The sequence below is a fragment of the Heliconius melpomene genome, chromosome 2 (genome assembly GCF_056956725.1).
Source record: "Heliconius melpomene rosina isolate 202511_hmr_F chromosome 2, ASM5695672v1, whole genome shotgun sequence".
Classification (NCBI taxonomy): Eukaryota; Metazoa; Arthropoda; class Insecta; order Lepidoptera; family Nymphalidae; genus Heliconius; species Heliconius melpomene.
Window position 1 is genome coordinate 2,880,832 of NC_140390.1, and position 27,050 is coordinate 2,907,881.

General features: G+C 32.7%; 1 protein-coding gene across 7 annotated transcripts in view; it reads left to right on the forward strand.

Annotated features, from left to right (window-relative positions):
* The first annotated feature begins 5,200 nt into the window (after nucleotides 1-5,200).
* Cngl (Cyclic nucleotide-gated ion channel-like) overlaps nucleotides 5,201-27,050 on the forward strand; it is a 112,504-nt gene continuing 90,654 nt past the window's right edge. For 4 of the 7 annotated variants that reach the window (XM_085206237.1, XM_085206254.1, XM_085206291.1 and 1 more), the window contains exon 1: nucleotides 5,202-5,451. In XM_085206237.1, the coding sequence (XP_085062363.1) occupies nucleotides 5,311-5,451 (141 nt within the window). In that variant the 5' untranslated portion in view covers nucleotides 5,202-5,310. Of the gene's footprint in view, nucleotides 5,452-27,050 lie in introns of all 7 variants that reach the window. The other 3 variants (XM_085206228.1, XM_085206274.1, XM_085206284.1) reach the window with 2 other exon arrangements.

The following is a 27,050-nucleotide window of genomic DNA, read 5'->3' on the forward strand; positions in this document are numbered from 1 at the left end:
TTAGTGTTTTTTTTTTTATATTATGAAACTAAATATATTTTACGAAAATATTTTTTTTGTTGAAGTTGATTCATCTATAAACAAATTTATACAGATCTTTATATTTATAACTTTACTTACGGCAGCGGGAACCTGGGAACCCAGTATTAAGCTGTTGCTACTAAAATATTAAATATTCATTCCCTATACAGTGAACGGCCCTAATATTCTCAAAAAAAAGTTTAAAATATGACTTACAAATGTACAATATCCTAATTAATAATATGCAATATTTGAAGTTAACTCCATGGATGAAATGTATTATTACGAAGCAATTAATTACTGACACAATCAACATCGAAAACGTAAATAAAGTATTATTTAAAATAAAATAAAATAAAATAAATATAGTAAAATAATTAAAAAAAATCTCTAACCTTTAAAATGTTAAATTAAAAACAAAAATTAACTATGTCATTTTATTTTCGTATACATAAAAAGAACCTTTTAAAAAGAATATTAAAAAGAGACATTTTACAGTGATAGCATGAAAAATATACATTTTGCAGTACATTTTAATTATTCACGTTTCTTCTCACAGGGCTATAGCCTTTTTACATTTAACTCACGTGCGTACCAGTTTATTCTCATTTAATTTTATGTTTTGATGTAACCGTTTTGATATAACTTTTGTAATATGTTAAGTTTTGGTTAGGGTAAGCAATTACTACTGTGTATATCAAATAGTTAAAATTTTGGCGCAATGATTGTGCATTCGATTCCTATTCGGGGAAATCAACTATTTTCTTTTCTCTGCTTCATTGAGACTTTCCGAGGTATTCATGTCTGCTATTCAGCAAGTAATATCTCAATTTTAGGTAGAAAATGGTCTATACTCCTGTCTTGCCAATTTTTCCTTTTTTCGCCACCCTAGATGCAGGATAAAGCGCCAACTAAAGCTACCAACTATTAATTTATGGTATTTTTATTTAGATCATAGTTTATTGATATTAGAGTGAAATGAAGTCGAGAAAAAAATATATATGATTATATTGACATTATATTGTATTCCACAAAACTGGAAAGTAGAGTATTTCTCTATTCTCCAGAATTCGGTAGAACGTGGGCAAGTGGGAAGGGAAGTGTCTTAACACTAGGTTCTCTCTGCCTACCATATTTTTCTGTATAGAAAATATCTTGCCTTTTAATACAAATCCACAAAACTTTTAAATTTTGTTTTAATTGTTTTCAAAATATTATTTCTATACATACTTAAAACGTTGCAAATATTTGAAGAAAAAATAATAAAAAAACAAACAAACACTTTAAATATATAATTAACTGTTATCAAAAAGATATTATTTACGTACTGAAATCTCAGTTGGTTCATTTAGTATTAAAAACATGATTTCAGTGATTCCTTAGTTTGTAAAAACATTTTTATCCTCAACATTTTATTCAAAGAAATACGTATATCTTCCAACTCCAATTGTCTCGGGAAGAATTTGTTGAAACGCCGATGTATAATAGAGACGACTTAAGATTCTTAAGAGCGAGATCTCTGAGATTTCGCATCTGGAATATTAAAGTGCTACCTTAGATGTAATATTTTTCTTGCTTTCACGCTTTTTCCCGAACAGGGTAGACATATGGTGGGCATAGAGTTAAGATACTGTTTTATTAATTTTCTGTGTAATTTTCGAAATGTGAATCTAAATGGTGGAACTTAACGCCGCAGATTAAGACTTATAACAAACAGATTTAAATTTTACTCTGTTTGTCATAATCTAAGTGTATTTTCATAATCTTTATGGCCTATATGAAAATATTGTCTTATGTAAATTATAGAAATATACATAGCCTCATTTTTTTTATTTTCCAAGTGGAAACAGAGACAGATCCTAATGAGAAAACACTCCGTTCATCACTTACCGCTCGAATTCAAGTTATTGTGCATTGAAAGGCGGAACCTACCTTTGTATTTTTTTTAACTTAACGCTGTATCCCGCAAATAGTAGGGTAGGCAGGAACCTGATAACCTATTGTTATGACACATTCGTTCCCCTTCCGCCAAATTCTTGAGGCAACACACAAGTGAGTTGAGTGGTGGAACTCCATTATCTTAATTTATTCGCAAATTGAACCTACGACCTTCTCGTACCACTGGTTCACTGAGGTCTCGGTGGAAATATATATATAATATACGTATAATATCTTCTAAAGACATTAAGAAGATCAATAAAAATGTGCCGCTATGTTGACTCGTCTCTTGAATCGTCAGGCGTTTACACTCGACACCAAGGCGCCACTTGATATTAGTGATGGGCGTTTATTTAAATGAGTTATATCGATATTTAAAAAAAAATTTGGAATGACCATTTACAAATATTTAAAAAATATTTATATCGATATATTTATTAATTTTTTTATTATATCGATATTTATTATATTATATAAATATATTTATTATATTATATAATTAACACCGTTTTATTTCTAATAAAGACTTCAGATGATTCAATTTTTTTCTATAATATCATGAAGAATGAAATAAAGAAGAAATGAAATAAAGAAAGCTTAATGAATGTTGATTTTTGACTTACCGCTTAAATAGATAAATTACTAGTTACATACAAGTTACATGACTCAACATGTCGTATGAGCTATAGTTAGCTCAATTCAACTCAACAATCGAATTTCATGTCAAATGCAAATATTTTGGTATGAGCATTATAATTGTAATTACAATATTTCATTTTCTTTACGCAGTATCCCGCAAACCTGCTGTATTCTTCTCTCTCTCTCACCCTCTGTCTCTACTGGAATCTAGTATTAATACACACCATTCCTCACTTTCCGCCTAATTTTCGGGACATTACATATAGAGTGGCGAAACTCAATGCCGCCCTTCGTATTGTTTACATTTGACATTATTGTAATACGCTGTGCTGTTACGAAACGATAGTACCCATCCCCATCACTATTATGGAAAATATAGGAAAAAAATCTTAAAATAATTTTAATATAACACAATCATCGCGTATTTCCATAGAGAAAACCTAATGCTACAATTTCTATCTTCACTTTGGTTTGAATAATATTTGTGTATATATTCAGAGAATTGTGCTATAATGGCGTCACTAATGTGCTATTTTTTTGTCCAGACGGGACTTTGCCAAAATACCATTTAGTTAGTCTTCTTCTTCGTGTCAATGAATGGAGAATTCATATCACATTTTGCCAGTATTTAGCCACGTCGACTGCGGCATCTGTTGCTTCCATCAGATCGTCATGTGAGCAGGTGAATGGACATTTCGGGCAGGAGAGTAAGTGTGCCATCGTTTGTGGATCGGCGCCACAGTCACAGGGTGACCCATCCCTCAGTTCGTACCCCCATCTCACGAGAAGCTCTTTGCATCGGCCAACCTGGCTCCGTAAACGATTAAGTGACTTCCATGTTGGCCACTGCAAGTTGTAACCTGCGGGTAGGCACTCTTTGGGGGGAACAAAGCCTGAAGGTGGCGAGTAGATTGTCTGCCATAACCGTATCCTAGCGCGACTCGGAATGCAATCTAGAGCTTTGGTAGCTTGAATAAAACTGTGGCGACTTTTCAAGCGGGCACGAGGTGCGGTGTAGCCAAAGAGTGGGTGCCGAGGGTCTTTTTCCTGACGCATTTTTTCGACAGAACATGCCACCTCACGTCGAACCTTAGGAGGCGCTATTCCGGCCAGAGGGTAGACCTTGTTTAATGGTGTGGGCTTAAGGCAACCAGTAATTATTCGACAAGTCTCATTTAATGCTATGTCCACCTCCTTTGCATGAGCGGAACGGTGCCAAACTGGACACGCATATTCACCCGCAGAGAAAGATAGAGCAAGGCCTGTTGTACGAAGTACGTGCGGAGATGCCCCCCAATGTGTTCTCGTTAGCCGACGGAGCAGATTATTTCTTGCACATACTTTTTGTTTGGTATACAGGCAGTGAGCTTTAAATGTTAAAGACCTGTCCAGTATAACTCCCAGGTATCGTGGTTGTGGACAGTGTTGAATATGAGCACCTCGCCAAGATATTTGAAGAGGCCTGTTTGCTTCACGATTCCTCAGGTGGAACGCACACGACTGAGTTTTAGACGGGTTGGGTTTAAGGGCGTTATCGTCATAGTAAGAGTCGAGTGCGCTTAGGGCTGTCTTCAGCAAACTATCCACCTCCTCAAAACATGGCGCCTGAGCAGCCAAAGCAAGGTCATCGGCATAGAGGAATTGACGGGTGTTTGGAGTTTAGTTTAGTTAGTAAAAACAATATTAACGACAATATTTTGAATTTGATTTGTAATTAACGAAAGTGATTTCATGAAAAATCACTTTTATTCTTTATAATTAATATTAACTTTTACAGAAATACGTTATTATATTTTGGTAGGTTTGTAGGTTATAACGACGTTATTTGTTTTAATAGTGTTTAACTCATCTTTTCTAAGAAAATTAAAATAATTTCATAATTTCCATATAAACATTGCCTCAAGTAAGAATGGAACCCACACTGTACGTATGTCATCGTTAGATATCAGCTATGCCAAACAGGCTCTATCGTATGAATATCGCCCTCTTGTGCTATTACATTGTCCATTTTTAATTTATTAAACTAACGATCGTTTTAATTTGCATATAAAATTTAATTATAATTAGCTTTTACGTCTATAAAATAAAACAGCGGCGATTTTAGCAATGTCCTACTGAATGATGGTTAATGGTCCAAAGTTCTGTAGGAGAAATGAGTAAGCAATAATTGTATAGTAATTTGCTTTTTTTTTCATGGTAAGCAAAGGGACCCTGAGAACCTAATGTCAAGTTACAGACGGACAACAAAGTGATCTTATAAGGGTTCCGTATTTTATTTTAACCCTAAAAATATGGAAATAAATAACTATAAATACTTGTGAATGAATAATTGTATAGTATCTGACTATAAGCACGACGGTTCTGGGTTCGATTTTTACTTGGGGGAATTAATTATTTTCATTCTGTTGCTCTGATAAGATAAATTTAATCTGGGAAAGTACATTACGGAGTGCTCTGACACTAGATTTTCTCTGTGAAGTTGATTTTGTTCTATACTCAATACTGTTGTCATTAAAAACAAAACTAATCTTAATTAAGACCTCATTAGTGCTTGTGTCTCATAGAAAATGCTTCTTTTGTTTCAGAGAGGCACCATTAAGTTGGACCAAGAAAACGTGAACTGAGTGCTTGTTGTTAATAGACGTTTTAATACATACAAAAATAAAAAAAAACATAGATTAAATATGATTTAGTGTAACTAGTGATGTGACAATGAAGCTAAGTGTTAGTGCGTATAGAGCTCACGCAGCTGCCCATAAGAAGATTTTAACTTCTTCCTACCAACAACACTATGGGAGTACTGCGGCTCCCCCTTCTTGCAATCCGTTACAGCCGCCCAATTTCACGCCACAGGTAAGTTAATTGCATGAAAAATTATAATTGATCACAAAATAAACACTAGATATGTATATACAATTTATAAAACTATATTTTTTCTGTATGTATACTTGTCAAAGTAGTCGTAATAAGCGGCTGGACCAATTTGAGTAGAGTTTTGTGTATATATTTCAAAAGTTTGCTCGGTAGTTTAAAAATACATTTATCAGAACAGGCCAGACACCTGACAGGGTTTCGATCCCCACTCGAAGAAATGAAATATTTATTTAAATTTATATTTTCATTTCTTCGCTCTAGTGTCGAGGCAAAGCGTGGCGTTGACTTCCGCCACTCAACACCTAATGTCTCCAGAATTCGGCGGAAAGTGGGGGAACGGAGTGCCTTAACACTACGTTACCTCTGCCTACGCTGCTATGTGCAGGATACAGCGTAAAGCTGATAATTTAGAGTAGGTATACTTAACATATAACTGAACGTATTTTCCGTTCTAGTTCGCAATGACGTATAATATTAGTACTTTGAAACTTTTACCTTTCGAGAGCTTATGATACACAAGAGTTTCTTCTTCGATTGTTTTCGAGACGTGTCCGCTCACTTTATTGAATTTTCCGGTAATTCAATACTGAAACTAAATCGGGCTTTCGATCAGAACTCGAAGTTGGTTGGAGAAAGATAAAAAGATCGTGGTATACTCGTGTTTGAAGATAATATTAGCTTATTCTCAATTTTATCCAAAATATTCTCCAATTATTACTTTATAATTTTGTAATATTTCTTGTATATATACATATTTTAGATTTTTGCATTTAAATCTAAAGTTTAATTCTTTAATAATGACTAATTCTCAATTTAACATTAATCCCATTCAATCTCGTGCACACCACATCACTATTCCAAAGGCTACCGGTGAGAGTGGGCGTGTTGATAGCGAGTTCTGTAAAATACATATACTTATAGAAAAGGATCAATTTTACACATACAGTGGGTAAAAAAAGTATTTGCACACCTAATTTTTTTGAAGTTACACCTAGAAAAACACAGAATGATTTCAGTTAATTATTGTATTTAATAGCTTAATCTATATGGGTCATAATCAGAAAAAGTGTACATTTTGTGTCTTTTCTTGTCCCGCTACTTTGAATGCGTTTTAAAAATACAATTTTAAAGATAATTTAAATATTTTGCCATTTACGATAAATTTACTTATTAACTTAAAGATTTTTGTAATATTTTAAATGTATTATGGCTATTAATAGTATTTTTTGTTAGTTGCAAAAAACGGTTCAAAATGCTTCCATACAATTTTTCGTGTCCCATTCACTACTTTACTTTTTAAAAATTGATTTGTTACGAATGTTTATGGTTTTATTTGATTTCAGATATGTTTATATTACTTTACTTTATGCAAAATATTAAACAAAAGTACTTTTATTGATATATTATTTAATAAATAATATATATGAATTAAGTAAATTTGTCCCAAAATATTGTCTTTTTTGTTACTCAGGGCTAGTAACGTACAATTAAGTTATGAATGCAATTATTTTGGATGGTGTTTAATATTAGTTTTTATTGTGACACCATAATTCTAAAAGTCAATGCTGTCGTAGCTACAACAAGTAGTGTTCTCGCAGCAGTTGAGGGGTTCAAATGTTTTAGAGGGAATATGTAAAATTACATCTCAGGGTTATAAACGGCTTTTATTTTGGTAAGTATTCTATAATTTCGTTTTCTTGTTTATGTTATTTGCTTCTTTTTACAAAATCTCAAAAAAGAACTTCAGTGCTTACACATGCAACACGTGGCTTATGAGCAAATATTTAAAAAGGTTAGAATTTCTCAGACTTTATTCTCAATTGCGTTATATTTCGTTACGTAACGAAACTGAGAAAATATGAAGCCTAGTTCATAATTACGTTACCATCGGAAGATATGTATATAAAAAAAAATTGCTGGCATATGAAAAAAATAATTGATGACTTTTGATAACGTAAAGTAACCAAAAATAATGATTTTTAAGTTTTTTGCCTGTTTGCTTGTTTGTCTAATGTGTTTGTGCACGCTTATCTCAGAAACGGCTTAACCGATTTAGTTAAAAACATTTTTTTATTCTTCCTGAAATTAGTTGTGATTTTGTAATTACTATTTTTTTCTCTGGAGATAGTGAATTAATAAATATGTAGTTCAAGTGGGTGAAGCTTTTATTTAAAAACAAATACGTTCTGTACTAGCGTTGTTAAAGATCTAAACAATAAACATAAAATATTATTAAATATCTATTGATAAATATTTTTTTATTTTCAGTAAGCGTCATGGCTCCTATGTGAAATGCTGAAACACATAAAAGATATAGAGAACGTCTTAAATAGACCAATCCTATTAAATATGAAGATATGCGCAATAAACACTTACAAAGAATTAAACTTAATTTCCGTGATAACGACTCAAATTTTGATATATTTTAAAGTGGATTTAATTTTATCATTAACTTTGTGATCGCTAACTAGAAATAGAAGTTTATTACGTTACGAACTAGCATAATTATATTGTTAATATTGTCACTTTGTTATGTTTTCTTACATTTATAATCTGTTAATTCAACGATTGAATCTTTAAAATTTTAATTTGTGTCTCATTAAATAAAAACAACAGTAGTTTTATTCGTATAATATCCTTACTTTGTTGTGTATAATGCCTTATATCATCAGTTTCGTAACAAATATTATCAGTGTTGTTACTTATCAGTTACGTTACGAATTCGAAAATGTCCACTTTTCTGATTATGACCCATATATATTTAGAATTGATTATTAAAAATTCTTAGTAAACAGAAATAAAAAAAATAGATGGTAAAAACACCTTTTTTAAAGTCAAATAAGTGCACTAGGGCTCTAGGGAATGGTTGCACACCAACCATTCCCTAGATACAATGTTATTCCCGCGACATTTTGTCACTTTAGGTAAAATGTGAACATTGTATGTATACATGTGAACATCGGAAAATGTATTCTAATAACAAGACATTTGTTTAGTGTTCAGAAAAAATCTTGAAGCCAACATGCCGAAAGAATTTGAACTGTCGTTATCGACGCGTGAAGAAATTATTTTACTCCGTAATGAAGGTTGAAGTTATCGCCAAATCGGGTCAAATTTAAAGTTAAATTACTCGACTGTGTAGTAAATTATAAAAAACCGAGAAGAAATGGGTAGTGTTGAAAATAAGGAAAGGTCCGTTCTTCCGAAGAAGCTCAGTACGAGAGAAAGGCGACAAATTTTAAAATCGGTACAAAATAAACCATTTACAAGCGCTCAAAGCTTAGCAAATGATATCGCGTCAAGTTCAGGTAAGGTTGTCTGTGCCCAAACTGTAAGAAACGTACTGGGTAATGGTGGTCTTCGTAGCAGAACAACGAGGAAAAATTCTTTCATAAGTGAGGCCAATATAGCAAAAAGACTAACTTTCGCGAAAGAATACTTAAATACCCCTTTAGAATTTTGGTACAATTTTATTTTTTTCTGACGAAAGCAAATTTTATCTTTTTGGAACGGACAGAGAAACATTTGTGTGGCGCAAGCCAAATACTGAACTTCAGGCGAAACATGTGCATAGTACAGTCAAACACGGCGGTGGTCTTGTGATGGTTTGAGGCTGCATGACAGAAAATGGTGTAGGAAACTTGGCTTTTATCGAAGGAATAATGAAAGCAGTAGATTACGGTAAAGTGTTGCGCGATATTTTGTCTTGCAGCGCATCGAAATTAGGCGTAAGTGAGACATATTACTTTCAGTAGGACAATGATCCTAATCATACAGCTATGAAAACCTAAGGAATGGGTGATGTACAATGTCCGTAGAATGCTGAAAACTCCGCCATAAACGCCAGACATCCACCCAATTGAAAATTCATGGCATCTGCTGAATTAAAATTTGAGGAAAATGAAATTTTTAAATAAAAATGATTTGAAGGGTGCTTTGGTGTAGAAATGGGCTCAAATCTCGATTTAAACAACGTCCAAATTATTGGAATCGATGCCAAGGAGATTGCAAGTCATCATTGATGCTAATGGAATGCACACAAAATATTAAGTGTCTTTTCTTTCATTTATTATTGATTTTTTTTACAAAATACGTACAAGCTGGTTGGTGTGCAAATACTTATTTGACTTTAAAATATGTGTTTATACCGTCTCATTCTCTAATTTCTATTTTCTGAGAAATTTTATTAACCAATTCGAAATATATATAGATTAAGCTATTAAATACAATAATTGGACCGTTTATTTTGAAAGTGGTGTAAGTCCATTTTCTTTTGTTTCGAGAAAATTAAAGGTTAGTATGTCGATGATTATGCAATTTCATTTACCGACCGATTTTAAGTTGTTCAAAATATGGGTTTTTTTTTGAGAAATTAAACTCGGACTAGTTATATATAAAAAAAATACATTAAATTAAGCATGAATTACGTGATAGCTCATTTTTCTCAAAAATGGACTTACACCACTTTCAAAATAAACGGTCCAATTAACTAAAAGCATTCTGTTTTTTTGTAGATGTAACATCAAAAAATTAGGGTGTGCAAATACTTTTTTTACCCACTGTATATGTTTATATTTATATAAAAAAATTACCTGAATACCAAAATTTTACTTAAGGCATAATAGATATGGCCTTCGTGGCGTAGTGACTGGTCCGGAACAGTCGTGGTCGTGGGTGCGATTCCCACTCGAGGAAATAAAATGATTATTTCAATTTATATTTTCATTTCTTCGCTCTGGTGTCGAGGCAAAGCGCGGCGTTGAGTTCCGCCACTCAACACGCAATGCCTCCAGAATTTGGCGGAAAGTGGAGAACGGACTGTCTTAACACTAGCTTCCCTCTGCCTACCCTGTATGCGGGACAGCGGAAGCTAATTTGATTTTTTTTATTTATATAATGGATAGATAAATATTATTTAATTATCATTAACCTGCCTTTTAAACTAACGATGCATAATCGTACATATATATATAACTAATGTACTTAAGTTAAACGTAATCAAATGGAAAACTGGAAAGCTCTGAGCTCGTTATAAATTTCCTGAAACTTATCTTACTTCAATATCATACAATTTCAAATGTAATTTGTAGCATGAAATGGTTATGAATGTAAATTTTCTAGTTAACACTTATAAATTAGAGTGACGTCGTAGTGGCGTAGGGGCACAGGCGCGAGTAATCGCGACAGGTGCAATTCCCACTTGAGGAAATTCATTATTTTCATATCTTCGCTCTAATGTCGAGGCAAAATACCTCTAGAATTTGGCGGAAAGTGGGGATGAGAAGTCTTAATGGGAACGGAGTGTCTTAAATCTAGGTTCCTAGGTTCTCTCTGCCAACCTTACTATGGGCGAGATGCAACATAAAGTTAAAAAAAATTAGAGGTTAATTATGGCGTAGTAGAACAGAATCTAATACATGTCTTCTTAACATTAGGTTCCCAGGTTCCCTCTGCCTACCCTCCTATGTGAGGAATATAGTGTGAAGCTAAAAAAAATGGAAAAACCTAGACAAGTTACGTAGTAGTTAGTAGGTCACAAGAAGCGAGCAAGAAACATTATGTCTTCATTAATCAATGTTTTGACGTGTACTTCTATATCTAGCGAGGCATAGAATCTTGTTATAGATTATTATAGTAGTTAGGTATTCAGAATGTGCATTTTTTAAGGATTTTATGAAAAATATGAAAAAAAATACATTTGAACCGTTTAGAGATAATAGTGTAAAAAAATGAAAGAAAATTATATATTTTTCATTGTATGTTTAAATCTACAGCCATAGCATATAAATTTCGGCATTTTTTACTGTCAATATAAAAAGTTGTTTAACGCAATATTTTCAGAGACGAGCTTTCCTGGACTTTTCACCATTTTTTGACATAAAATCATATTTTCCATTTTGTATTTGAGCTTCTGTTTGAAATTTGAACGACAGCTGTTAGAACAGAGAAAGAAAAACAAGTTCAGGTCAAAAATGTGCACCAATAGTTCCAAGTATCCCACTAGCTTTTTTTTCAAATATTGAGTATTTTTTTTAATCCAGACATCTTAAAAACAATTCGGAGATTGTATAATAAACTAATTTTTCCTGTGTCTCCTCCTGCTTGATGAAATAGGAGATTCATGACTCATTTTTAATTCCCGAGATATTTAAAGAGCATTCGTAGTATTTGATGTAACCGACTGTTATGCATTTTTAAAAAGACCCGGAAACATCGCTGCAAGTAGTAGATTCTACAAAAATGCATAGTCATTATCTATACTAATATAATAAAGGGGAAGAGTTTGTTTGTTTGTTTGTTTGTTTGTTTGTTTGTTTGTTTGAACGCTAAGATCTCTGGATCTACTGGTCTGATTTACATTGTTTTTGTTTTGTATAAAAGCTGCATTCTTCAGAAATGCTATAGGCTATATAATATTACATTATACATATAAACTAATATATTTTAAAGTACTTTCTAATTTGACATGCAATTTATTCTGCCATGTTAATAACAACCGTCGCGTCGCTACGCAACCGGTACCGCGACATTTTGATATTCATCCTTATGAAGTTTGATAAATAATTAAGGAGATGGCACTGATTCGAAATGACCTAGCCTTCGGGCGGCATAGTATGAGTATGTCCGACGCGAAAATATTCTTATAGTTCAAGCAGGCTTAGCCGCGTCCGGGTCCACTAGTAGTATATAAAGTGGGGAACGGAGTATCTTTACACTAGGTGCCCTCTGCCTATCCTGCGGGATACAGCGTGAAGCTGATTGCATAGTTATTGAATCACTTACTGAGATGATAAGGTGATATTTAAGTTTGTGACGTTCCCCAGAACAGTCTTCATGATATAGTCTAACATCAGACGTTTGTTGTCATATTTTTTGTAAAGGAACCCTAAAAGTTACATAAAATAGTTAAGTAAAGAAAACGGTACAATTTTAAGATGTCACATGAAGAGAACAATAATTCGATAGAGAAGCAATTATAATGTCGTCTTTGGTATATATTTTCATGTTTAAAATGAAAGGACGTATTCTGCTTTAAAAGTATGCAATTTTCTTCCACCTGTGTCCCTTATATTATTAAACAAACATTACTTTCGGTAATATTTGTATTTAAAGTTTTTCTCTTTATTTATCGCATAAAGCGAGACGTTGAAGTACCCTAACTATTGCTTATTTCTCCTGGAAACGGCCAGAAACTAAAACTTTATCTTTTTAAGTTCATCTTTTTAAAATGATGAAGCTTTCTTCTTCTTTATTTTACTTAAAATACATACAAATTTCAATATAAATCGGAGAAGCTATCAATATTGGATATATAAGGGATGTAAACGTACTCGTATATACAACACGAGTGTAGTCTTAGTGTGGTTGGCGACTTGCCAAGTGAGGATTGCGGTTCTCGTTACGACGCTTTGGTTGTTTTATATAAAGATATAAATATTTCTTAGTAAATCATGGTTGTAAGAAGAAATTGCTTGTTGGGTTATGTTCAGATTTTTTATTTTCTTATATTAATATTAGCGTCTAACCAAGTCTTATGCAGACTGCATCACTGTATTACGATATCACCTGATGAGAATTTCCGTTTGGCTTAGGTTTCAGATTTTTATTTTTTGCTTAATTATTCGGACTGTATCAAGTGAATAATTACTATTTTGTTGAATAAGAGAATTATATTACTAAAAAAAAATATCATCAATTTATTACTGATTGTTGAGTGGCGTAACTTAACGCCGCGCCTTGCCTCATTGTCAGAGCGAATCGCATTTTTTTGAAGTAGGTGGGTATGGGTACGATAACCCACAACCTGTCGAGCTTACAGTCACACTGACTGGCCTCAAATAATTAAATTCTGAAGATTTTTTTTAAAAACTACGATTAAAATAAAATCTTTCTGCTTAAATAAACAAATTTGTCACAAGCTTCGATAATAAGAAACAAGGAAAACAACGTTACTATGTACCTCATAATCAACCGGAAGCAATCACTGTAGGCGACGAAACTGTACTCCTGGGACCCGCACCCTACAATGTGCTAAGAAGGGTTCCTCATGAATTACCCAATAGGGCTTACTAGAATTTTGTCTAGGACTTTTGTAATGAGCATTTCCGTAACTTATTCCATAATTGTTTTTTAGGGTTCCGTACCTCAAAAGGTAACAACGACACCCTTGTAGGACCGGTTTTTTGTTTAAATGAATAATTAAAATAAAAATTAAAGTAACGAATTATTTTCTTTGTTTTTTAGCTTCACGCTACATCACGTACGATGCACATAGCAGGAGAGGCAGAGGCCACCCAGAAACTAGTATCCCTGCACCCCAATGCTATCAATTTTTATTTTCATCTTCTGTTAAAAAGATAAAGTGCTGCGTTAAGTTCCGCCACTCAATACGAAATATCTCCAAAAAAAACCTAAGCTCACAAACACAAATACAAATTCAACGGTTTGCAGTAAAAATGTTTCCATTATTTAAAATAATGAAATTTTTGATGGCAGTAGACAGATTTGGAGAATAAATCCTACATTGGCTTGCAGAATCAATTTGAATAATGAAGAGTAGCCTATTCAATAGTAGCAAATTTACTTTTAACTGATAATTAAAACTTGTCTAGAATAACAATCAGTTTTACTTATTATATTAGTTTTTTACAGAATTGAGCATGAAATTTGTGTAATATTTAAAAATATTTATTTTTTAAAAAAAAATCAGCTTTACGCTGTATTGCAAGAAAAATTATGCTATATTTTCCTGAAATATATTTTCCATTTCTTATTTCGAAGACTTGCGTTAAAAGCAATACTCTTCTAATTTTGTCAGTACTACTTCAATATTGTTCAATATTGATTTATAAAAGAGCACTTTACCAATAAACTTGCTATATATATAAGCGAAAGCAAGTGTTTTCACAATTTTCCTTGTAGTGTTATTTTGTTATGAAATATTTTGCAGCGTAAATATATATAGGTTAAATAAAACAAATAAATCAGCTTCACGCTGTATCCCGCACACAGCAGGGTATATGGAACTTAGTGTTAAGACACTCCGTTCTCCACTTTTTGCCGAATTCTAGAGGTATTGCGTGTTCAGTGGCAGAACTCAACGCCGCGCTTTGCCTCGACACCAGAGCGAAGAAATGGAAATATAAACATAAATAGAGGTTATTTGTTTTTTTTTGGATACTGTACCTCAAAATCAAAAACGGAATCCTTATAGGATCACTTTGTTGTACGTCTGTATGTCCGTTACAAACTTATAGTTTTAGTACCTTTCATGGGAAATGAATGCAAACTTAACTTTGTCAACTTTTATAAGTTATACTCCTCGTTGACCGACGAAAATTGTTACGGAACACATTGGGCGCGCCCGAATCACCCTTGACCGATTTTTTTATATCTATTTTTAAAAACATATTCATATATTCGATACATTCACAAATTATGATTTTGTTATATAATATTACTATAATACTAGGTTCCCCCTTCCTAACCTGCTGTGAGCGGGATACAGCGTGAAGCTGATTTATTTATTTATTTTTATTTATATAATATTACATAGTAAAGATAGAATACGGTCATTTTACATATTAACATAAGCCTTACTGACCAAAATATATGTAATATGTGCCTCATATATTTTGTATTCTACGATAGTAAAAAATTACCCTTAATTCTGGCTGGACATTGACGAATAGAGCTATTTTCATTAACTCACCAGGAATTTATGTATGCCGGAATCGTATCTCGGGAATGTTACATTCTTACTTTAATTATATTAAAAAAAAATAGAACTTTTAGATACCTATTTTTGTTAGAGCCAGTTCATATGAAAAATATTTTTATTTCCTTAAAAGTATATTAATAAAAAATAATATTCATCATCCGAACCTAATATTAATTTGAGGATCAAGCAGGGTACTGATTTCTCTTCTCTTGCTCTATGAGGATGTCGTGGAGAAGCAGTATTACTTCAGGCTGTAAACACATCGGTTGTGAATTCGATTCTCACTCGGAGAAGTGAATTTTCATTTCATGTCTCGAAAATTGGACAAAGCGTGGAAAATGGAGTATCCACCCTGGCATGCCCTGGGATAAGGCGTGAAGCTGCAAATAAATATATAATATATATATAATACTATTGGTTCTCTCTCAAGGACAGAACGAGGCGACGAGGTCACTAGATACATAACAATAAGCTCGCCCAATTAATTTTCCTATGAATATTCATTGTTTGAAATACAATATAATGTAATGTCTATTAAATAACAAATATATTTGAGGTCATCGTAGCGCAAGGGCAAAAGTGTGTGACTGTAACGCGAGGGTTGGGGGTTCAATTCCCACTTGGGGAAATTTCTTATTATTTGCACCAAGGCAAAACGCCCGGCGTTATGTTCCGCCACCCAACACGCAATGCCTCGAAAAATTCAGCAAAAACTGGGGAAGTCGTAACATTAGGTTCCCTCTGTTTACCATGTACCTGTGTGCGGGATACAGCGGGAAACTGATTTATGTAGTAAAAGTTTTGGTAATTTGCTTATTAAATCTATCTATTTATTTAAAAAACAGATAGGAATAGATATAGTGATAAAGAGGAATACGAACGCATAAATAAATACATATATGAGTAATATTTTCAATGTCAAAATAGAGTATATTAATTATTATTACTAAATAAGCTAATACGTTTTGAGAAATAAATCGATTTTTTTATTATTGGTGTCAACTTAAATAAAAGTTGACAAATACAACGGTTCTGGTTTCGATTTCAATTCGGGCAAATTAATTATTTCCATTTTCTCGCTCTGGTAATGGAGTAAACATTATTATTATATATATAGTAATTACTTTACATAGAAGCCATAATTTTAAAATAAACATGCAACGGAGTTAAAAGGACGTCAGCTATAAAAATTAAATTATATCTAGACTATAAAGGCCATTAGCGTCGTTTGTTAGTACTTTAAATAAATATATTTTGTAATAGCTTCACTAGGCGGAGGGAAAAAGTGTTGTCTTTAACTGACATTTAATGTATATCCACGAAAATACAAAGAGAAGAAGGTGGTTCAAGAATATTTAAGAAGATTACACTGGATTGTGCTTAGCTCTTCAGGTCATGTAGGCGAAGGAATATGTGCAGCATATCTTGTACTCTCTCGCCTCCATGACCTGAAGAATTAAGCAGAAACTACAGAAGATAGAAAAGAACATTGAAAAGAAGAGAAAGAAGAAGAGAAAATAACTTGGAATATTAGAATAGAAATAAATTAAATGAATGTTATAATAATAATTATTGTAATATAGGTATTTTAAATTATAGTTCAGTAATTAAATATACGGAACATTTGATGCGGGCTTTCATTTATAATAGAATTAAGCTTGAGGCTGTCATGGTGCAGGGGGACAAGTGACTGGAAACGTGGCGGTAGTGTGTTCGATTCTCAAACCCATTCGGGGGAATGAAATATTTAAAAATCAGCTTCGTTCACGCACACAGCAGGAAGCTAAGGGAACCTAGTGTTCACACTTCATTCCTCATTTTCCGACGAATTCGAGAGACTTCACAACAGAGCAAAGAAATGAACATATTATCTCATTTAAATAAATATTTCTTTTTATCGAGTTGGGATCGAACCCACATTCAGTCGCATTTACAATAGCATATATATATCTATATATATAAAATCGAAAGGTCACTCACTCATCACGAAATCTCAGAAACTACAAGTACTAGGAATCTGAAATTTTGCATAGGAGTTATTTATAGGACGTAGGTGCTCGCTAAGACGGGAATTTGCAATATTCGATTTCTAAGGTGTAGTTTTTGGGGTCGACAGTTTGTATGAAACTTCGTTACTACAAATGCTAGGAGTCTCAAATTTTGCATAGACGTCACTAGGACGTAGTCATGGAGACAGAAATTAATAATAACATAGTTCACGCGGGTGAAACCGCGAGCGGGCCGCTAGTATATATATATATATATATATATATATATATGTATATATAGATTAAATAAAATAGTAATTACTTCTACTCGGTATGTCCAGATAAAATAATAAAATTCATAAAAGTTTCCCACTCTTCAAGTAATGATTCATAAAGTAGTTCCTGCGTGCTGGAGTCGTAAATCCTTCGCCATAAACCGAACTCTGGAGGATGGTCAACGGTTCTTTTAAATTAATATCGTAATAAATTTCCTCTATTCTGGTCTTGTAATGTAATCTTTATTATTTACTTAACATAGAGACGATTGAATGACTAAAAATATTTTTTTTAGTCATTCAACCGGTGGTTCCTGAATATGTTACGATTGAGGGAACCTCGTGTTAAGACACATCGTTCTCGATTTACTGTTATTTTGGAGGTACTGTGTGTTGAGTGAATCCGACTCGCACTTAACCGTTTTTACTTGAACTAAATAATATTAAAAAAAATAGAAGATATACTGTTCCCAAGAAAAATAATATTACTTCAAAGAGAATATCTTACATAGATATGTCAAATGTCACTCGATAACTTTCTTCTTTCAGCTTTTTTAGGATTTATTTTGTCAGTGGCTCATTTCGGAAGCGATATCAGAAATGTGTTTAAAAGCTACGATGTAAATCCTCTTATAGTATTTTATATTATTGTCGATATTTAAAACGAAATCAAAATAGACCTTTATTTTCTTTTAGGTCTATTAACCTATTTTGAAAAAAGGAAGTTATCGCTTTGATATAAATTATGTGTGTGTGTTTTTGTAATTTCTCGGAATCTAAAATTCAAATTACGATTATATTTTTTGAGTTCAAAGTAGTGTTTAATATAATATACGTAGGAAATAAACAAATATAAAATTTTTCTTATGTTTTTGTAAAGAACTGTAACAGAGAAATTTAGTGATAATAAAGAATTTAATAGAAAATATCTTATTAGTTCTGCGGCTAAACTTTTACTTGTTTTTTCATACAAATATCTCCACTTTGTTAACTTTGTTACTTTTAAATAAATATTTCATTTTGTGATGTTAGCATGTAACAACATAAAGCCATATCTCGATATTAATGAAATTTATTCTATATTTTCCGAATTAATGCAAACTAATTAGAAACAATCTTAACATATGATAAATGTAATGTTCGATTCGTTTGAAAATCGAATCCCCATAACCTATAAGGCCACCACGAGCAATTGACAATCTCCAAATGAAAGCGTCATGGTTCTGGGTTTGATTCCTGGGTTCGTTCGGTTACTCAGGGAAAATACTTATGTAATATTCTATTTTTACTTCGCCGACTTTTTCTAGCGACACAGCGTGGGTTCACTTTTTAACAAAAAAATCAAAAGTAAATTAATAATCCCCCAAGTAAGAATCGAACCACAACCGTTTACAGTTGTCGTCTAATCTTACTTGGTATATGCAAAGTAAATCGTCATAAACAAATTAAATAAATAAACCTTTACACTGTATCCCGATATAGTAAGGGTAAGCAGAGGGAACCTTGTTTCAACAATCCATTATCCACTTCCCGACGTATTATCCTGATAGGTGTTGAAAGACAGAAATCAACACCGCGCAAGTAAACAAAGTACTACAAATAAGGCCAAACTTTATTATTTGTTTATATTATTAAAAAATATAAGCTCGTCAAGCGGTTATTATGCACGTACTAGACTTAAATGCAGTTGAGTCTTCTCGTTATTTTACAATATCTATTTACTTAGTAATTAGTCCTCTCGCTTTGTATAAAAGTAATTATTTATAACTATGAAAGAAGAGCTTGTTTTCTGGGATCATAATTAATTATTTTTTCTTCCAGAAACTTTTCATTTATTAATAAATGCTTATTAAGGTGATATTTTTATTTCTGCTAGAATTTAAAATAAATATAATCTGTTGCGTGGTGGATCTTAACGCCGCTGTTTGTCTTCCATAGAGGGAACTTAAAAATAATTTAACCCATCACCGTCGTTGATACACTCAGTCACAATGCCACTGCGCCACGAAGACCTCAATTAATAAATTTTGATGATATTTTTAAAGATATATCACAAGCTTAAAAACATTGGGTTTTGCGTAGGGATTCCTCGCTGTTTTCTCTATCTCATTTATCATGATGAGTATTATGAGGAACTATTTGCCCCAAACCTTTGATCTAGCTTTAGCTATTTTCTAACCGCACAGTACTTCACAAACTCAAATATCATCTTCGTCATAAGGATATATGGTACTCCAAAACTGTGTGGTTCCGTGAGAACTTCTTTCCACGCAACGCCAAACTGAGGAATGGCCTGAGTGCGACAGAGGTTCCATATGATATGACATGGATACCTAGAAGACATCTACCTCCACTTTAACGGAAACGCAACGAAACGGCTGGCAAAGCACCTGTAGGTCATCTGGTGGTTTACAGGGTGATTGGTGGCAGTGATCACTTACCATCTTTTCCATATATTATAAAAGTATAACGTAGATTACTAGATCCTTACAATAAAAATATTCGATTAAATTCAATTATACAAAGAATATAAAGAGAGATATCTTAAATTTAATCAGCTAGCATCTGTACCAAAACGGCTTTCACAGGCCACAACCACAACTAATTATATGAATTCTCCAATATTTTCACTCTAAACCACCTTTTATCCCGCAATTTGCATTTATAAAGCAGTACTATGAGCCCAGGCATTTCGAGGACCAATTTTAATAAATTAAATTTAGTAGTCCTTTCGACACCTTCTCCTTTATTGTAATGAAATTGAATATCAAATGTAAATCAAGAGAATGCCTTGTTTAAATCATTTTTTTTGAGTAGTCTATTTAAATAAAATTCTAGCAAAATATACCATTTAAATCAGTTCTAATTTTAGAATTGAATACAAACGAAGCTTCACAGAGGGAACTTGGGAATTTAGCGTTAAAACATTCTGTTGCGATTATAACATTCTTCTTTTCTCCACCTTCTTCTTTCATTCTTTTCTCCACCTTACACCGACTTCTGCTTGCGTGCTGAAAGAAGAATGAAACAATTTTTATTTTTATTTAGTATATGTATAATTTTGTATGAATTCTTTTAAGATTTAAATAAATGGGAAATTGGGATAAAAGAAATTTTGTTCACAGAGAAATCATTATATTGAACTTTTTAATAGCGTCAGTGTGATAGCGCCATCGGACTCTAGTAGTTAATAACGGGGATTGCTATAGCTAATTATAAAATTTTGCAATTTCGTTAAAAACTTTCCACAATAAAGTTAAAATGCTGTGAAAATATTAAAACTGGTTGGATCATTAAATAAGATTAATGTCGATTACTGACTGTGTTATTTAATGAGAAAACTAAGCGAAAACAATTTGGATAACCTTGAATTAAATTTAAGTGAGATTAACTCAGTAACTGCAATTACTTATATTACTGGTCTTTTTTATACAATGAACTTCATTATCTTTTAGTTCTTGCTATATTTTGATCGATTAATTTAAAATATTGTTTTTATGTTGTGCGGCGTTGAGTTACGCTCCACAATACGCAATGCTTGGAAAATTTGACGTAAAATTGAGAAAGAAAGTGGCTTAATGGGGTTGAAGTAGTAGGGAAAATAATGTATCAGCAATGGCTTCCTTCTACCTACATAGCATAGCAGGATGCGGGAAAAAGCGTGAACTTGTTTTTTCTAAAAATCTATATAATATTTATAAGCAAATAATACAAGTTCCAGTTTCAATAATACAAATATCTTTAATTGAGTTCTCACATCGGCATTTCCAAGAGACCTAACTAATTCAATTAGACAACTAAAATTTATTACCAACTATTACATCTAGCTGTACAATTGGTTTATACAGCTTGATGTTTATCTGTATAGATATATAGAGTGTTCCAGATAAAGATAATTTATATAATAAGTAAATACTTTATATTATACATCCTTTTCTTTTGTTAAGTATGCTGAAAAAGTAACGTTGACGACAATTGACATATCCGTAACTGAAGCGATGATTGTGATTCCCTATTTTTATTAGAAAAATAATGTTCTATCGAAAGTACCACAGGGAGAAAAAAAGAACGTGCTCTGGTGGTTTAGACACGACAAGAGAATAAGAGACGAAAGAATGAAAAAAACACTTAAGAATGATAAAAAGGCAGGATATATTTTTGCTGGACTTTCCTGTTTATAACCAAGAAGTATCTGACGCAGTCGGTTAAAGAGCAACAACCTAGGTAAATGTATAGAACATATGTATTGTTAGAAATAATGACCATAGAGGTTATATAAGGACGACTCTAATTACTGGCTGGCACTTTTTAAGGCTGTCAACGGCGACCGAAAGAGGAAGATCGCTAACGTCATTTTTCCCGATGAATTCTTTAGTATCGGTGTTATTAGACTGCTAAATAATTCCCATTAGTTGTTTAATAATTATTTGAAGGTTTGTTTTAATTCATTACCTTTCCCACTTTATTTAATATTTCCAATAGTTTCTTAGAATATATATAACAATATATTTTAACTAAAAAACCATATAGAAAGCCTGATCCTATAAAGTGCGTTTGACATTACAGTGGCTGAACACGCGAACGTCTACGCCGCCATTACTCTTATTGACGGAGAGATACGAATAACATTGAAATATCATTATTTGATTGCCTTTCTGTGTTTGTACTGATATTGTGTGTGTATTTACTTTATATAATACTAGTGGACCCGTACGCGGCTACGCCCGCTTGAACTATACGAATATTTATTAAATATATTTATGAAAAGTTTTTTCAGTTTTCAATAGAGAGATGCGTTAAGCAAGCTCATTTTTAGGTGACGTTTTCTAACAACAAACTTTGCAAATCGTTGCTTAGCAACGACGGTTGTTATTAACATGGCGGAATAAATTGCATGTCAAATTAATAAGTATTTTAATATATTGATATATGTCGAAAATATTACAAATATGAGAAAAAAAAGTATCCTATGTTCATCCCGAGACCCTCAAGTATCTCTATATGTATATTTTATCACAATTAAATTAGCGGTTTGGCCCTGATTGCGTAAAAGACAGACAGACAGACAGAGTTACTTTCGAATTTATAATATAAGTATGGATATATTTTATTTGTGATTGATTATTTTATATATACCGAAGCGTTTGAAGTGGTTTTTTTGTAGGGATTGGCGAATGGCAAGAAGCAACTTAAAAATAACTAAATTCTGACAAATACATTGAAAAACATAGAATTTTTTTTTAATCTTAACGTATCGCTTTTTTGGATTCTGTCGCTGTTTTGAATTTTCTTTTTCAGGTACAAATTTAAGATATGATTTTATTTAACGTTTTTTTCCTCCCTTAAGCTGTAACACTCCAAAGATCTAATAAATCGTTTAATTTATGAACTCCTGCATATGGCGGAACCCGACGCCGTGCTTTTCCCAGTATTCCTAAGATATATTTTATATATTATATATAATATATATTTTATATAAACCCTCTTTTTCATGTACTTTAGTATCAATACGTAAAATGTAAATACCATTTATTAGGTATATTACACATATTTACGTGAACTACTATTAAAAAGTAAAACCACGTCGCTTATTTCGTGAATCCAAGGAACCTATATGCAAAATTACAGCGTTCTACGCCGCATAATATCGGCTGTGTCATTTATTGGGAGATACGTCATACAAATCCAAACAAACAAGCGGTAATGTAGAAAAGAATTGTAATGAAATTGTGAACTGTATTCGCAAATATAAATTGCTTTGATATCGAATTGCCATTTTGATACAATTTCATGTGTAACGCATCTGTTTCCATTGTTATTTGACGCGTAAACTATGAACGTAAGAATTCTATTTAAATTATCATTAATAAACGAATTCCATATAAAATAATCTAAAATGATGTAGAAACGAAAGGCTTCCGTTTTAATCTCTTGGGGCACGGAACCCTAAATATTAAGAATAAGGACGAATCTAAGAAACACCCCGTGTGTCATATACAGCGTGTTTTATCTTCACTACGTTAAATGATAGCACAGTTTTATTTACTATATAAAAGCTTGATGGTGTAATATAGTAGTTGTTTAAGTTTATTATAGAAAATAGGTCATTATGTAAAATAGAACGAGAGATATCCCTTTCTTGTTCGGGTATGGTTTTTGAGAATGAAAAATGGCATCTTGTTTACGTTATTGGTATCTATGCATAACTGCCTCATTCGTAATAAAGTTCAGATAAAAATCATGAAATAAAAATAATAAACCTACGTCAAAGTTATTAACAAATTTGACAAATTTGAAGAGAGAGAAGAGAGAAGTTACAGAGAAAAGTATTTTACCTTATATACTAGTCCTTCTATCCACCTAATATATCCACAACCTGCAACCATAGATTGTAAGAGAGCTCATTATATATGCTATAATATAATATATTATAAAAGTATACATATTACTGAAACTGAAATATCTCACAAAGTTGTATACTTTTAATATTTAAAAATAGTAAAAGTATACGAATTTGTAAGAGAAACACTTTTCAAATATTTAAAATACTTTTTCTATAAAATTTCAGATTAATGTATTGAAATTTATACCAAACTAGTTTCTCAGCTGTTTCGTTTACATAGAATACTAATATATTTTATACAAATTTCGAAATAAATTTAAATTTACAAAATATTAACTTGAGAAAATAGTTTATTTTAAGGAAATGCAATATTTATTATTTTTTATGTTGAGGCAAAGCGCGGAGTTGAGTTCCGCCACTCAACACACAATTGCTCCAGAATTCAGCGTGAAATGGGAAATGCTGCCTGCCCTGCTCCTGGATAAAGCGTGAAGCTGATTTATTTATTGTTTTTTAGAGTTCCGTGCCTTTTAAGGAAAAATAGAACCCTTATGAGATTACTTTGTTGTGCATCCGTCCGTCTGTCTGTCTGTTTGTCAAGAGCTTTTATCTTAGGAACGCTTGGAGATATCGAGTAAAAATTCAAATATCTATGATCAGATCTACCGTCCCTTGATTTCTTGAAAAAAAAAGTATTTCTACATTTAATTTTAAAAACCGCGTATTTCGACACTATAAAGGAAATCAAGCGACTAGCATCTATAGGTAGTATTACTTTAGGAAAACTATACATTTGTGATTAAAACCTAAAAAGTAATAGCCCTAAAGGGGGGCTCTTCAATATTTGAAAGGGCTCTGGTTAAGCTAACCTTGAATTTCAGAAAAAACTTGGGACCTCCAAGTTTTACACGGAACCCTCGGTGCGTGAGCACGACTTGCGCTTGTCTAGTTATTTTTACAGTAACAAATAAAGAATTTGTATATTTTGGCGATAATATAAACAGCAAATTTAGCCGAATTTTCGGTCTCATAATATATAAATCAAAATTAAAGACAAATCGTAGAAAGCGAACTATCCCCCATCCCTTATACAAATCCGCTTAAAGGATCTTAATTAATCATTTGGCGCCAGTCACTTCCAGCCAATAGATCCTTAATTAATGAGCCCGGAAACTGAAACAGCACGAATTTAACTTTGTCACGTTTGTCTTGCCATAACAAGATTTTGTGATAATTCAGAAGATTTACGTATTATAAATAATTTAATTTATTTAATTTATAGTGTTAGTTGATAGTTTTTCAGCTTCACGCTGTATTCTCCTTATAGAATGATAGACAAAAGGAACCTAGTATCTAGACACTCCGTCCCCCAGTTTCCATTTTATTTTATTATTTTCTTAATAAATTGGGAAAATTAAAATAAATCAAATATATATAGGAAGGTAGGCAGAGAGATCCTGGGTACGTAATGTTAAGGCACTACATTCCCATTAAGAAGAAGCTTCCGTTCCCTGAATTTCTTTTTCTTTTTGCTTCTTTTGGCTTTCTGGAGGTATTGAAGTTGAATGACGGAACTCAACGCCGCGTTTTGCCTCGACACCAGAGCGAAGAAATAATTTATTATTTTAAAATCATTTGAATCCTTTTACTTAGTAAAGTAATATTTATTTCTGCCTGTTTCCTGGTTCGTTTCAACTTAATCTTTACGTTTGTATTGGAAATGTAAATATGTAATTTGTCTTTGATCTAACGTTTCACGCATGAAGCTTTGTATGTAAAGCTCGATATGCTCGAGTTCGTAGGCGAGTTAACAATTATATTATAATGTATAGTCAATACTGATTGCTGAGTACGTAGGTTCGAATCCGGTGCATGTCAAATATGGTTTATATAGTCATTTATACTGAAGGAGTTTTAGTTCTCAACTTTGTTTGTTCGTTCTCAATCCAAGACCAGAAAAAAAATGTTTTTTTTAGCTTCACGCTGTATCCCGCACATAGCGGGTTAGACAGAGGGAACACGGCGCAGCGGCAAAGGTGTGACTGAACGCGACGGTTGTGGATTCGATCCCCAGTCGAGGAAGTGAGATATTTATTTACGTTTATATTTCCATAATCTTCGCTCGTCGAGGTAAAGCCTAAATGCCCCCAGAGTTCAGCAGAAAGTGGGGGGGGGGGGTGTTTTAACACTAGGTTCCTTTTGCCTACTCTGCTGTGTTCAGGATACAACGGGAAGCTGAAAAAAAAAAGAAAAAAACATGTAATGAACAATTCAGGAAATATATTAGTACAAATTTTTAACTACTTCTATAAAATTAAAAGCATTTATTAGCTAATCCATCGAAGTCTCACCAAGTAAAAGTTAACACACTTCTGTTGAAGTTTAAAATTAAATTACAGAGGTTTTGGTGATTCATTAACTCGGCTAAGGTGAGCTTTAGTTTGTTCCCAAAAGTTTCTTTAAAGTAATTAAAGCAACAAAAATTAAATTAATTATTTATATCCAGTCCAGTTGAGGCCACTCGTAGCGCGGAGGCACAAGCGCACTGCAAACGCGACAGGTCGTTGGTTCGATTCCCATTCGAGGAAATAAAATATTTAATGTTTTTATTTCTTCGCTGTGGTAACGAGGGGAAGCGCAGCATTCAGTTCCACTACTCAACACGCCACCCCTCCGGAATACGGCGGAGAGTGGAGAATGGGAACGGAGGGTCGTAACACTAGGTTCCCAGGTTCCCTCTATCTAAGCTGCTATCAATAAAGTTAACAGAAAACATCCCCAAAACAGTCTCCAAACATGCACTAATATACCTAAGTAAGTGCTTCTACAAGACCAAAGTTATTTCCCAAAGATGTACGCTTAGATCTTTCAAATGGAAACGATTTCAATGAGGTGTTTACTATGTAACAAATTTATTTATTTAAACGTAATTTATTTAAAAAATCGTTCAAGTGCGAGTTGGATTCGCTCATCGAGGGTTCCGTATAAATTTCAGGATGGTAAGTCTAGGATAAGTAAATGTATACAAACTTAGGTTTGCGGACGTATGCACTCGTTTTGTATGAAATGAACAATTCTTATAAATTTTCACTTTTAAGGTTCTTTTTTCGAAATTTGTATTATGTATATTTTTATTTTTTGTTTGTGTATTTTTCCTCTCTTTCAAGAAATGGGCGGCGTTGAGTTCTGCCACTCATCACAGAATATCTATGTATATAATATCTACTATTAGTCTCTACTTTCTCCATTAT